The sequence below is a fragment of the Camellia sinensis genome, chromosome 3 (genome assembly GCF_055761805.1).
Source record: "Camellia sinensis isolate YWXY chromosome 3, ASM5576180v1, whole genome shotgun sequence".
NCBI classification, from domain to species: Eukaryota; Viridiplantae; Streptophyta; class Magnoliopsida; order Ericales; family Theaceae; genus Camellia; species Camellia sinensis.
Window position 1 is genome coordinate 15,538,398 of NC_138963.1, and position 14,045 is coordinate 15,552,442.

The 14,045-nt window shown below is 35.4% G+C and overlaps 1 protein-coding gene across 1 annotated transcript; it reads right to left on the reverse strand.

The window, feature by feature from the left end:
* Positions 1-9,454: 9,454 nt before the first annotated feature.
* Positions 9,455-13,038, reverse strand: LOC114304038 (laccase-7-like). Its single transcript, XM_028249221.2, has 6 exons — positions 12,776-13,038; positions 12,041-12,192; positions 11,708-11,952; positions 11,011-11,142; positions 9,927-10,877; positions 9,455-9,828 (listed from the first exon to the last, which is right to left on the reverse strand). The coding sequence occupies exons 1-6, from the start codon at positions 12,863-12,865 to the stop codon at positions 9,698-9,700; spliced, it is 1,701 nt and encodes a 566-aa protein (XP_028105022.1). The 5' UTR covers positions 12,866-13,038; the 3' UTR covers positions 9,455-9,697.
* Positions 13,039-14,045: the final 1,007 nt, after the last annotated feature.

Sequence of the window (14,045 nt, forward strand, 5' to 3'; positions counted from 1 at the left end):
TTTAAATTGCCTCCACAAGGAGCTGCCTATAATGTGTTTGGGACTGCCATTGGGGGTCAACCCAGGTAGAAGAAAGCACTCGGAAAACCAGTTCTTGTTAGATTCAAGTAGAAATTGGCTAACTGGAAGAAAAGACTACTTTCTTTTGCTGGGAGATTAACCTTAATCAAGTCTGTTATGTCTAATTTGCCAGTTTATTATTTATCATTGTTCAAGATTCCGGTAGGAGTGGCTAAGAAGATTGAGAAAATGCAATTAGCTTTCCTATGGGTTGGATCAGATCTCTGAAGAAAAGTGCATTTGGTTTGTTGGGATGGAATTGCAAAGAATAAGAATCTAGGTGGTTTGGGCTTGAGGAGGATTAGAACATTCAATGAATGTGTTGGACCATTTTAATATCATTTATTTATTTATTTATATATTTTGTTCATGAATCTTCCTTTTGTCTTGTTCATGAATCTCATCTTGTTCATGAATGGAGATTCATTGTTTTGGTGACCTTTTGTCTTGTTCATAAATGAAGATTAATTAGAATTCATGAACTTGGTGGTGAGGTAATATTTGGATACACTCTTCCTTTTCTCTAGGTTCATGGTCATTATTATTTTTTGGTGTATTTTGTAATGTCTTAGTAGCCTATAAATAGTTCATCTCTTCTACTCTTTTCTACACCAACACACCAACTATTTTCTATACAACAGAGATTACTAGCAAAGAATGGTGTTTTTATTGGTGGAGCTTTGGGTTCACCATCTTATACAGAGTTAGTCTGAACCATACGATAAGTGGTCGGGCTGTTGTATCCTGGAGGGGACAAGTCATAGTTTTGTGACTGCTGCATCGGTATTTGGGTTCTTCCTAGCGCAGTGGGCTTGATCTCCTTAAAGAAAATGAGATACCTGTGTCTCAGCCTGATCTATTTGTATCTCATTTTCTTTGCATTATTTATCAATAAAATATAATTTTTTCTGGTATTTTCACCAACAATTTTAAGGAGAATCAAACATGGATCAAGTACCATCTCAACAAGCCTTTCAAGTTCAAGGGAGTTCATTTTAAGAGGTGAAAATGAAAAGTTCTTTTTTACCTTAGTCTTTTGAAAGTTATTGTACGGGAAAGAAATAAACCTTCTCGTATAATCCTGTTGATCAAGTTTGCGTTCCTCCGTACGCCGTCGCTTTACTCCCTGAAAACACAAACGTGAGCTAGCCGGCGGGTGTGTGCCGGAAACCTCTCCGATGCCTAAGTCAGCAAAATAGACAAGTAGACGAAAGCTCTGTGTATTCAGGAATCAAAGTTGTGTTACCTCTCCATAGGTGATGTTATGAGCTTTTATAGGTTCTGCGTGGCACAATCCAAGTAGGACTCTTACTCCTCCATGTAGAGTCCTCCTAGGAATCACATTCCTGAAAGATAATGCTTATCCTTCAACACCCCCCTCACTGCTTAAACCAAGTAAGATGGTTTTACCACGGTTGGATGTCAATACGACCGAGCTACCATGACCATGCTAAAGCCGCAGACTAGACCGAGCTCCAGTTAGCTTGGTTCTTCCTTTCACTGCGTGTACCTCGGTTTGAATGTTTACTTACTACCGTGCTAACCGTAGTAAATCCCCGACCAAGCTAATGATAGCTAGGTCCATCGCAAGAAGCCCAAATACCTTGGTTCTGAATACCCTGACCGAGATAACTACCTTTACTCCGTCTGGTGACCGTTATTACACTTGGACCGAGCTAACACTTGCGATCCACTTGCTAAACTCTTTTTACCGCGGCTAACACCTTTACCTCGGCTGACACCTTTACCTCGGCTTACCCTTTACCTCGGCTGATAGCTTTACCTTGGCTTACCCTTCACCTCGGCTAATATCTTTACCTCGGCCAACATTGCGGTCAACCAAGTTACTTCGGCTCTTCTCTCCATTTGACTACCTTGCTTGGTAGCTCGGCCATAGCGTTGACCGCCACTAGAAAGTAGCTAAGTCCCGTAGCTAGGTCCCGTGGCTAGGTCTCATAGCTAGGCCGCGTAGCTAGGTCCAATAACATGGTTTCCGTAGCTAGGTCTTGTAGCTCGGTCTCGTAGATAGGTCCTATAAACATCTTTGATTGCCACTCCAACCTAGCTCGGCCCAATTTGGCTACACAAATTACCCTCTCAGTTACATATGTCCTTACCAAGAATAACCCAAACAAAATCCCAATCGAGGAGATGAATGATGAAGACTACGAGGCACATGAAGCAAAAGTGGCTTCCTATAATACAGGTGAGTATAAATGTCGCTTTTATCTCTTAAATTTCCTTGCTAATTAATTTTATGATTATTACTATGACACCACTTACACTTTGTCTTTTATTAATTTTTGGCATGCTCGCTTGTATCATATTAACAGTAAATATGTGGGAATCATGAGTAGTTTAGAATAAATTTCTAAAGTGACAAAATTTTTGAGAAATGTGAAGTTTGCAATAAAGCAAAAATTACCAAGAGGCCTCATAAAAGTGTTTAAAAAAATACCGAATTGCTAGAATTATATCATACTTATTTGTGTGAGTTTGAAGGAATTTTAACTCGGGGTGGTAACCGATATTTTATCACTTTTATTGATGATTTTTCAAAATACACAAACGTATATTTATTAAAAATAAAAGTGATGCTTTTGAGAAATTTAAAGAATTCCTTCTTGAAGTGGAAAATAAATTCGGTAAAAAGATTAAGAGAATTAAAAGTGATAGAGACCGAGAGTATGAATCTCTTGGATTCAACTCTTTTGTTCAGTCATTGGGAATTATTCATGAGAGTACTCCACCATATTCACCTTCATCTAATGGTGTAGCTGAAAAAAAAAATAGAACGATAATTGACTTGACGAATGCTATGCTTATTGATTCGGGTGCTCCCTCAAATCTTTGGGGCGAGATTAGTTTGACAGCTTGCCATATGATAAATAGAGTACTACACAAAAAGACTAAAATTGTACCTTATGAGTTGTGGCGGGGGCATAAACCAAGTCTAAGTTATTTGAGGGTTTGGGGTTGTTTAGCTTTTGTGAGGCTTGCAGATCCTAAACGACCTAAATTGGGTGAACGAGCTATCACCTGTGCTTTTCTTGGGTATGCGTTGCATAGTACAACTTATAGATTTTTTGATATGGAAAATAATATTATTTTTGAATCAGGTGATGCTATTTTTCATAAAAATACATTTCCTTTCAAATCTAGAAATAATGGGGGTCAAATAATTTCTGAAAATATTTTATTCGTGCCTAGCTCTTCTACTCCATTTCAAGTTTTTCAAGAACAAGAAAATTCTCAAATCCAACCAAGGAGGAGTAAACGAGCTAGAGTTGAAAAAGATTTTGGCCATGACTATTATCTTTACAATGTGAAAGAAATTCCTCTTACGGTGCAAGAAGCTTTGTAATCACCTAATGCTATTTTCTAGAGAGAGGCTGTAAATGATGAGATAGATTCATTACTTTCAAATAAAACATGGAAGCTAGTGGATTTACCTCCATGTTGTAAAACTATTTGGTGTAAATGGGTCCTTCGAAAAAAACTTAAACCGGATGGAACTATAGATAAATATAAAGCAAGGCTTGTCGCTAAAGGTTTTAAGCAACAAGTTGATCTTGATTTCTTTGATACTTTTTCTCCGGTTACTAAAATTACATCCATTAGATTGTTGATAGTAGTGGCTACAATTCATGATTTAAAAATTCATCAAATGGATGTGAAAATAACATTTTTAAATGGAGATCTAAATGATGAAATTTACATGGACTAACCCGAAGGCTTTTTGGAGCCTGGCCAAGAAAGCAAGGTGTGTAAGTTAACTAAATCCCTTTATGGTTTAAAACAAGCTCCTAAACAGTGGCATGTGAAATTTGATTCATGCATGCTTGAGAATGGCTATAAGACTAATGAATGTGATAAGTAAATATATTATAAAACTTGTGAGAATGCACATGTGATTATTAGCCTATATGCATATGATCTACTTATTTTTTTACTCTAATTTGCATATTATAAATGAGACTAAAAATATGCTTAATAGTCACTTTGATATGAAAGATCTTGGTAAAGCCAATTTTATTTTGGGAATTAAAATTACCAAGACTAATGATGGCATTTTTCTTAATCAGTCGCATTATGTTGAGAAAATTTTAAAGAAATATAATTTTCTAGACTGTAAACATGTTGCTACTCCTTTTGATGCAAGCATACATTTACCTGTTGTAACAAATGAAAAAGAAGTGATTAATCAAAAGGAATATGCCAGCATGATTGGTAGTTTGAGATATGTTACTAACTATACTAGACCTGACATTGCATATGCTATTGGAGTACTTAGCAGGCTTACTAGTAAGCCAAGTCGAGATCATTGGCTAGCCATGAAAGAATTATAAGATATTTATCTGGTACCAAAAATTATGGTTTGTTTATATAAGAAGTATCCTGCAGTACTTGAGGGATATAGTGATGCCGATTGGAACACTTTGTCAGGTGATTCTCTCTCTACCTTGGGTTTTATTTTTACCTTAGGTGGTGGTGCTATATGTTGGAAGTCTAAAAAACAGACTATAATTGCTAATTCTACTATGGAAGCTGAACTTATAGCGTTAGCTTCAGCATGTGAGGAAGCGAATTGGTTGAGAGATTTGTCACATGAAATCCCTTTTTGGGAAAAACTAATTCCTCATGTGTTAATTCGTTGTGATAGCACTGCTGCTATTGGTAAAGTGAACAACCATTTTTATAATGGTAAATCCAGATCCATTCGAAGGAAACACAGTAATGTGATATCCTATTTGAGTAATGGCATCATAACTGTGAATTATGTAAGATCTTGTGATAATCTTGCGGATCCGTTAACCAAGGCTTTAGCAAGAGATAGGGTCTAGAATACATCGAGGGTGATGGGTTTGAAGCCTATAAAATCGTAAACCATGTATGAGGATACCCAACCTAGGGACCAAAGATCATGTAGCTAGGTTCAATGGGAAAAACGAATGATATGGTGGTTATAAAAATGCACTCTTTAATATTTCGTTATCCATCCTTATGATGTAAGTGCATTTGTCCTGTAATATTGGAGGGTTGAGTTTTTATACTCTTAATAAAATTTTGTAGCTCTTGTTGAATGGGGTGTGTCAATTACAGGAACATCCTTGACAGATTTCACCTATATGAGCATGAAAGTGGGGCCGTTTTCTATGAGAACAAGGCTTATTCTCAAATATGCTCATGAAAACACAAGGCTGTAATGTGTTGGCTATTAAAAACTCATGTCAACACCTGGATTATTATGTGTGCTCAGTAATACTTTATTTCCCCTAAGTAGTCATAGTTCAAGTCTGAGACCACTACTGACTCTGGAGTAGAGGTTGTTGTTTCACTAATGAAGGTTCAAAATGAGCGGGGGATTGTTGGACCATTTTAATCTTCCTTTTGCCTTGTTCATGAATCTCATCCTGTTCATGAATGGAGATTTATTGTTTTGGTGACCTTTTGTCTTGTTCATGAATGGAGATTAATTGGAATTCATGAACTTGGTGGTGAGTTAATATTTGGATACACTCTCCCTTTTCTCTAAGTTCATGGTCATTATCATTTTTTGGTGTATTTTGTAATGTCCTAGTGGCCTATAAATAGTTCCTTTCTTCTACTCTTTTTTACACCAACACACCAACTATTTTCTATACGAAAGATATTACTAGCAAAGAATGGTGTTTTTCTTGGTGGAGCTTTGGGTTCACCATCTTATGCAGAGTTGGTCTGAACCACACGATAAGTGGTCGGGCTGTTGTATCCTAGAGGGGACAAGTCATAGTTTTGTGACTGCTGTATCGGTATTTGGGTTCTTCCTAGCGCAGTGGGCTTGATCTCCTTAAAGAAAACGAGATATCCGTGCCTTAGCCTGATCTATTTGTATCTCATTTTCTTTGCATTATTTATCAATAAAATATAATTTTTTCTGGTATTTTCACCAACAGAATGTCTATTGCTAAAATGGTGGTAGAGGTTTGGAGCTGAGAATCAAACCTTCTGGAAATAAGTGATTTGTTCAAAATATAATGTTGAGACTGGGAACTGGTTTCCAACATTGGTAGGTAGAGGTTCTAAGGTCTGGACTGATATACGTAATGTAGTTTTGTTAAATCTGGACTTGCATAATTTCTATATTCATAACTCCTAGATAGTTTTAGGGGATGGGCGTAGCGTACAATTTTGGTTGGATAAGTGGATTGGCAATGTATGTTTTAAGGAGGAATTCCCTAGACTATTATTTCTTTCTAACGATAAGCATGGAGTGGTAAGGTTGTTTTTTTAGAATAGGGGTGCAGCTGGTGATTGGACTCTAGAATTTAGAAGAAAGCTGTTGGCCTGGGAGGAGGAAGAAGTTCATAGGTTAGTCTAGTTGCTTAGGTGTGCACCAACTATATGTATTGATAAACTAGATGAATTGAAATGGACAGCAGATTCTTCTGGCGTGTTTAGTGTAACATCACTCTATAAATGGGGTGACCTTATTAGTCATGTTATGACAATGACAAGCTCCATATGGAATAATTTTGCTTCTCCTAAAGTGCAATTTTTTTGGTGATTGGCATGGCTTGGTAAGGTTAAAACTTCCTGTTTTCTTCATCGAATTGGTGTACTTGATGGGAGTGTTAATTTTGAATGTGTTTTCTGTCATAATGATGTTGAAACTGTAAAGCACATCTTTCTTTTTTGTCATTTTGTTTGGAGGCTATGGTTAAACATTGTAAGATGGTAGGGTTTTCAGTAGGTCTTGCCAGGTTCAGTAGAGGGGCTGCTACAGTGGTGGTATAGTTGCAGAATGACAAAAGTGGAGAAGAAAATCTGGATGGTCATCCCTTTGGCAACTCTCTGGTCTACATAGAAGCATAGAAACGAATGTGTCTTCAATGGATCTTAACTCGATTTTGAAGCTTTATGTGAAATTGTGAAACTTAGAGTAGCTTTGTGGGTCCAGGCCTCGCTATTACATGTGGAAGCTTCTATCAATGATCTGGTGTATAATATGCAGCAGGTCAAATTTTGCCTCAGGTATGGTGGTTGAATGTGTATTAGCATCAAGTCTGATGGCTGAGCTTGTGTATGGTCTGGTTGTTGTGGTTAGTGTCTGATCTAGGTTGTGCTATCAATGTTTGATCTGTTACTGAGGTCTGGTGGCTGAGCCTGTGTATGGTATGGTTTTTGAGCTTAGTGTATGATCTAAGCTGTGCTGTCAGTTTAGGTTCTATTATCTATTCTGTGTTATTCTATTATCTGTTCCCTGTTGATCTGTTATGTGGTATTTGATTTGTGCTGTTCTGTTACCAAGAGCCTACTTTTGTTGATCATTTTGTGCTGCTCTGTTCCCCCCAGATTTGGTTTGTCTTCAACAAGATTGCTGGATTTCCCTTTGTTGTCTTTCTTAGGTGTTGCTCTTTGTTAGGGGTGCTTAGCATATGATAGGATGGGCCTTTTTTGTGCCAACATAGTTGAGATGATCTAGCCCATTGTAATACTTTGTGCACCCTCCTTTCTTTATTGATGTTTTGAGGTTTTGTGTGTACATCTTGTACATTTCATCGTCATCAATAAAGTTTCCATTTTTTGCCAATAAAAAAAAACTATCTCATTTATATGTATTAACTTTATGTGTGGGTGATGGCTTCGTGGTTTACATGTTATTTTAGAAGAAAAACAAGTAGGGTTGAAAGGCAAAGACTTATAAGATCTAAGCAGTCGGTAAAAGTCTAAAGTCCCCCAACACAAACTAAATTTTGATGGGTTAAGTCATCTTTGCTTAAGGTAGAAGATTGATTTTGACAAAATTAAAAAGTTAAATTTAAATACCGATGATTGAATTTTAAGAATAAGATTGAAACCAAGACAATAATAGATTTGATTTCAATATTGCAGCCACAAAGCTTAATAATATATATACATTTTTTTGGGGGGGCAAGGGAGAGCGAATTGTTATAAATAAAAATAGTGGTGGAATGAGGTTGATCATGCTTGACACATGATCATTTTGTTGGAAATAATGGTTTTTATAGGCGTATTTTGGGCCAATTTTGAGTCCAAAATTGAGTAGGCCCCAAAAATCTTTTGGGGTGAGTCCAAAGAGGTGACGTGTTTCTTGCCGCATGACAAGTCACACGATGAAGATGGTTTGTCAAAACCATTTATGAGTGAATGAGAAGTTGACGTCGTTTTCGGGTTCGTGGAATAGACAAGTAAAGTAGTAAATGTGGGTTTCCTTGAGATAGGTTGTCCCACATTGAAACTTTAAGAGAGCTTTTGTGAGTATATAAGCTCTTGGTGTACTAACTTGGGTTAGGCCCCAAGGGGCATCCCAAGTTTGTAGAAGGGAGGAGTTATGGACAAATGAAACCGCTGCCGCTGCTGTCGACCGGCCGTGCCGTGCTGTGCATGGGTGTGGGTTGTGGGTCGGGTCAGTTTTAATATTAATTTTTTGGACAAAATTTATTTGAACTTTTTCCAAATTTCTTGTTAGAAAAAATAAATTTAAATTTTGCGCCAATTTGAATTCAAATTTTTGTCCAATCAAGTCTGAATTCCACTAATTTCCCATCTGTTAAACAGTTCGAAAACTGCCCAGACAGATTCAAATCTGTCTAGCAATTTTGCATATCTGTCCAGTTTTTTGAACTACATCTGTTCAAAGCAGCTGCATATCTGTTTAGTTTCAAATTTGTATATGTTAGGCAAATTGAACAAATTCAAACTAAAGTTCATCAGATTCAATTTTTTGAAAAAATTCAAACTGCCAGACAGATTCAAAATGTTCCAGACAGGTTTTTTAAATTGCTGCAATTTCAACAAATTTAACTGCCCAACATTTATCTGTTGAAACAGTGCTGTATTTGTTCAGTTTAATTGTTACACCTGTACATTCAAAAATAGCACCTATTCAGACAGATTAGTATGCCTATATATACCTGCCATTTCCAGCAGTCTTGGAATCTAAGAATAATCTGGAAAAAAAAACAAAAAAACTTATTTTCTTGTTGTCCAATTTTTTGCTTTGGTGCATTATTCTTCATATTAGTTTTAGAATAAAATTTGGAGAGTTAAGAACACAGGTTTGGTTCGTCGTACAAATTGTTTGGAGTGCTACTACAATTTGTGAAGATCATTGTATCCTGAGAGATAGACGCCACTTAACCGTAAGCACCGTACCAGGGCGAATCTGTTTTAAGGATAGAGTGTCACACACTTGACTTGATCTTTTTATTATTCATTCGGTTCGGCAAAATAAATTCTGTAAGTTATTTATTTTATTTGTTTGATTTGGTTTCAAATTATTTTATTTACATAGAAGATTGTTTCAACACATTTTCCATAGAAAGTTTTTATTTTTTAATGTCAATGGAAATTTTATAATAAAAAAAAGGACCAATAAAAAGTTGAGACATTTAACCAAACTGGAATTTATTATATAAAGCACAATTATTGTGGTTCATATAAACAAAGTTACTACACTTGCTTAGTCATCAAAAAAAGTAACTACACTTGCCAAAGATTATGAACAATGGAATATTCATAATATTATTTTACACTAAAGAAAGCAAACTTAACACAATTGAAAGAATAAATTATTGGGCACCTTTATTACATGGAAAAAAATGATAGAAAATAAAAAAGTATAGAACAACTCTTAACATTTGGGTAGATCTCGGGGAGGCGGAGGTAACGTAGTTGAAGGTGTTGGCCCGTTCTCAACCAAAAAAGCCATTGATAGGCCCCACGGGACGTGTATATCCATGTGACAATGCATCAACCATACACCTGTAAACATCAATTTTTTCGAAAAGCATAAATTAGTATACATGTACAACACACACATTAAAATGATAGAGTCATGCATAATAAAACATTATATTTACCAGGATTGTTTGCTTGAAATCTGATAACAATCCACCCTCCGGCTGGCACAGCAATGGTGTTACGTGCTTGTGGATTGACTAGATTAAACTTTTTGGGATCATTTATTGGGTCATAGTTTCCAAACCCTTGAGCCAACACATGGAAGTTGAATCCATGCAAATGCATAGGGTGGCTCTCTATACCCAGTGAGGCTGTGTTCTGCAACACTATCTCAACAATTGAATTGAACTTAAGTTTCTTCACTTTGGTTGATTTTGATGTCATTATGATCGTTGTGTTGAACTTGTTGTTTGAATTCGTGTAGTCAAATACCAATGGTGGTTGGTCGGGGAAATCAGTCGTGTAAATTCCATCGACATTGTTGACAAAGGCTTCCATCATCGACAACTTGGTGTTGAACTCGAATGACGCGTTGTTTAGGCTTGCAGCTAATCGCCGATGAAGTGGGCCACTACAGTTGGAACCTGCTTCGCATGGGATCAAGCCCAAACTTACTGTCACAAACATGTGTTCATCAACATTGAGTGGGACTGGGACCCAGTGAGGCGCATTCACTAGAGCAGTTAAACTGGTATAGAACTTGTGGGCTGTTGGTGTGTCATTGAAGGCTGGTAAGACCGGCATTCGTGGGGTTGATGACATGGCATTCTCATAGACAATGACCCCAGTGGTAGAGGTGGTGGTATCAGATACATCTTCTGAACTAACGTAGGTATGTGCTGCCATGTAGTAAGAGGCTACTGGTTGGTCGGCAGTGAGTAGTGCGTCGATGGTCTGGCCAGGAGCAATAACAATGAAGTCGGTCACCATTGGAGTAGTGTAAGTGGCGTCAATGGCAACAACTGTCATTTTGTGGTTGGTTATCTTGAAGAAGAATTGGTTATTCATTGCAGCATTGATGATGCGTAGGAGATATGTTTTACCTCGTGCCACATTTACCTTATATGTGCCTGAAAAAGAAAAAAAGAACCATATTTTATACCAAAGTCTAGGAGAGGTTAAGCAAGAACTAATACTAAACATCTACGTATAAATTGGCAACTATATTTGCAATGTTAGAGTGTAAAGTGTGGTAGTCCTTACTATTTGAAGAGCATTGATAAAGATCGCCAGGCTGACCATTGATGGTGAAAGCATCAGAACTATTAGTAGGAGGACCACCGCTTGCAAGTATTTGGTTCTCGAGGTCAATAATATTAGCATTCCACCATTCTCCTGTAGTTACAATTTAATGCATGACTAATCTTATAGGCATTGAAAAAGTATGTTTTCTAATCATTTTGAAGTCAAACCATGCAACCAAATATTAACTAAAAGTTTTGAACCTCAACATTATGGACTTTACATTCATTACTATTTCCATTTTTCTATTATGCATCTGTATTTTCTTATTGACTTTTTCCAACAAAATGTGCTAATGAACCATCCTAATTTGTTCTTCGAAAAAAAAAATGCTTATACTAATTGTAATTTGGAAGTGCAAAACTTTTAGAATAAATATTTAGTTGGTTTGAATTCTATACAATTAGAAAACATTTTTATTATACTAATGTATGTTAGGTCGCTAAACTACTCCCAATTATCCATTACTTTTGAATATTTGAAAAATACTAAACATCTTACATATGGGTAATAAACTTGACAATAGAATATTAGTAACAAGTCTATTATTTTGACCACTTTTGCACATGTTTATTTTTACTTATCAAGTATCATAATAAGTGTACTAATATATGAAGCACAAGAAAGTTTCTAGTGGAATAAGAAAAAGGATTGATACCTAAAAGAATTGGGAATTCTCTGTAGGGTTTCAGGAATGGGTATGAGTGACCAACTTTTGGACGGATGATTAACGCCCCATAAACGGTTGCACGAAGCCATTGACTATGTGCGTGCCACCATAGGGTCCCTTCTTGTCCTGTAATGTTGAATCTATAAGTATAGCTATTTCCGGGACGTATTGGACATTGAGTTACATATTCAGGTCCATCGGCCCACACGCTCAATATTTGAAAAATTCCATGCCTGCATATATGAACACATACTCATATCAAACTTAGTCTAATATAAGATAAAAGCAAAATAAAAAACTCAAATTAAAATTTTATATTACCAATGAATAGTAAGGTTATAAGGAGATTTATTAAAGACATGAACAACAAGGGTGTCTCCCTCATGAGCCAGTATTGTTGGGCCTGGGAGGCCTCCATTTATAGCAGTAATTACTTGATTGCGGCATAGTCGTTGGAGAGTCATGTCTTTTACCTGAAATAATATAAATGAAATAAGCTATGTTATCAAATTTAAAATTTTCAAGTTTAAGTAATCATGCACATATTGAGAGAAAAGAATACAAATGGCATAATTTTTCGAAAGCAAAAAATTAAAGTAGGATAGCTTATTTTAGTCAAAGAGAAGCACTAGTAACTATATTAATCTAGAGTAATAACTTCTTGTTAGTCTAATGGTATAAGAAAAGAACCAAAAAAAAAAAAAAAAACCATTTTTAAGACTTAATAGTGAAGTTTTATCTGTTACTAATTTTTTTACCATGGTTTTATATCACTTCTATATGCTGTGAAAAATTTTAGGGGAGCTGAGATAAAAAAATAAAAAAATAAAGTAACCGATGTGTGAGCTAAAATGAGAGAATGAAGAAGCAATGCATGTTAGAGAAAGTGTCGTCCTCCACAAAAAAAGGCTTTCAAAAACTAGTAAGTCGAGCATACCCAACTTAGAAAAAGTGCACAAAATAAACACAATTAGAAATGAGTGCCATACAAAGTGTCAAAAAATTAAAGATTGAGATAAGTTTTAAAAAATGATCGAAATGGGCATGACAAATTACTTCGAAAGAATGCTCCACAATATTAGCAAAAGCGAGTGAGGCAGCCAGAAGACCTAAAACCCAAACGAGTAAAAACACAGGACGTGCCATGTTACTTGACCGAACAATAAATGACAATAAATGACAGAGAGCCAAAGAAACAAAGATCAAAAGAATCTTTCTCTCTCTCTCTCTCTCTCTCTCTCTCTCTCTCTCTCTCTTTTGTGTGAGAAGTGCTCAAATTTTTTGTAAGTGGCTTTGTATTTCATACAAGGATGATGTGTGTGTTTGTTCTGCAATTCCTTTACATATATATATAGTAGTTGGGCATGTAGATAGACAAGCATTGCCCTTTACCAATAACGCGTAATTTTAATGTAACTTCAAATTTGAATATGTCAATGGTGGAAACTTTGTAATAAAACAGCTAGAGTTGACAACAAATAAAAAAAAAAATTTAAATAAATCCCAAAGTCATAGAATGTTTGTTGTTTATGCAATTACAAGGGGCGTGATTTGTGTAATGTCAATCCTACGTTTGATTTTTTATATAAATGATTTGTTCGACGTGTCTCACAAGTTTAATAGTTTAGATAATCAAAACGGGCTTGAAATGTGCCCACATCCATGCAAACTAAACCTTCTAATCCACAAAAATGGACTTTAGGCCCACTTCATTCCAAAATTAATACAGAATAATATGATAAATTTTGATTTTATCACCTTAAAATAAAAAATTCAACATGTTGGTTTATGTTTTTTAAAAAAACATAATAATATACAAATAAAATTTTACTACAAAAGTTTTACTAAAATTTTATACAGAATGATATAATTTGTTACAATCATTTCATTTCTAATTAAAACACCTACCATTATCTTCATAATTTCAAAATGAAATAAAAATGTATATAACTTTCTGTTTGCAAATTTTTCTGAAGCTTCTGATAAAAAATTCAGCAAGGATATTATTTTTTTGGAACTTATGTGCATGTCCTTATCTAATTGATCCTATGATAATTATTGACATGTTTCATTAAATACTATTAAAAAATGTCACTAATTGTCTCTTTAAAAAAATTTCATAAAAAATATCACTAATTATAACTTTTAACGACAGTTTTAAAAAATCGTTACAAAAAAATCACTAATTTTTAATTTTCAACGAAAATTTAAAAAATTTGTCACATAAAAATGTCACTAATTGTAAATTTTAGCAACAATTTATAAAAACCGATGACTAAAAAAGTTACCAATTGACTAGAAAAATGTCACTAATCGTCGTTGAAAA

What these genes read in the sequence shown, in the direction of transcription:
- LOC114304038 (XM_028249221.2), bottom strand. Translation starts at nt 12,865, where the DNA reads ATGGCACGTCCTGTGTTTTTACTCGTTTGGGTTTTAGGTCTTCTGGCT. An exon ending in TTATCAATGCTCTTCAAATA is followed by an intron (nt 10,878 to 11,010) that starts GTAAGGACTACC and finishes TTTCTTTTTCAG; the next exon opens with GCACATATAAGGTAAATGTG. An exon ending in ATTTCAAGCAAACAATCCTG is followed by an intron (nt 9,829 to 9,926) that starts GTAAATATAATG and finishes TGATGTTTACAG; the next exon opens with GTGTATGGTTGATGCATTGT.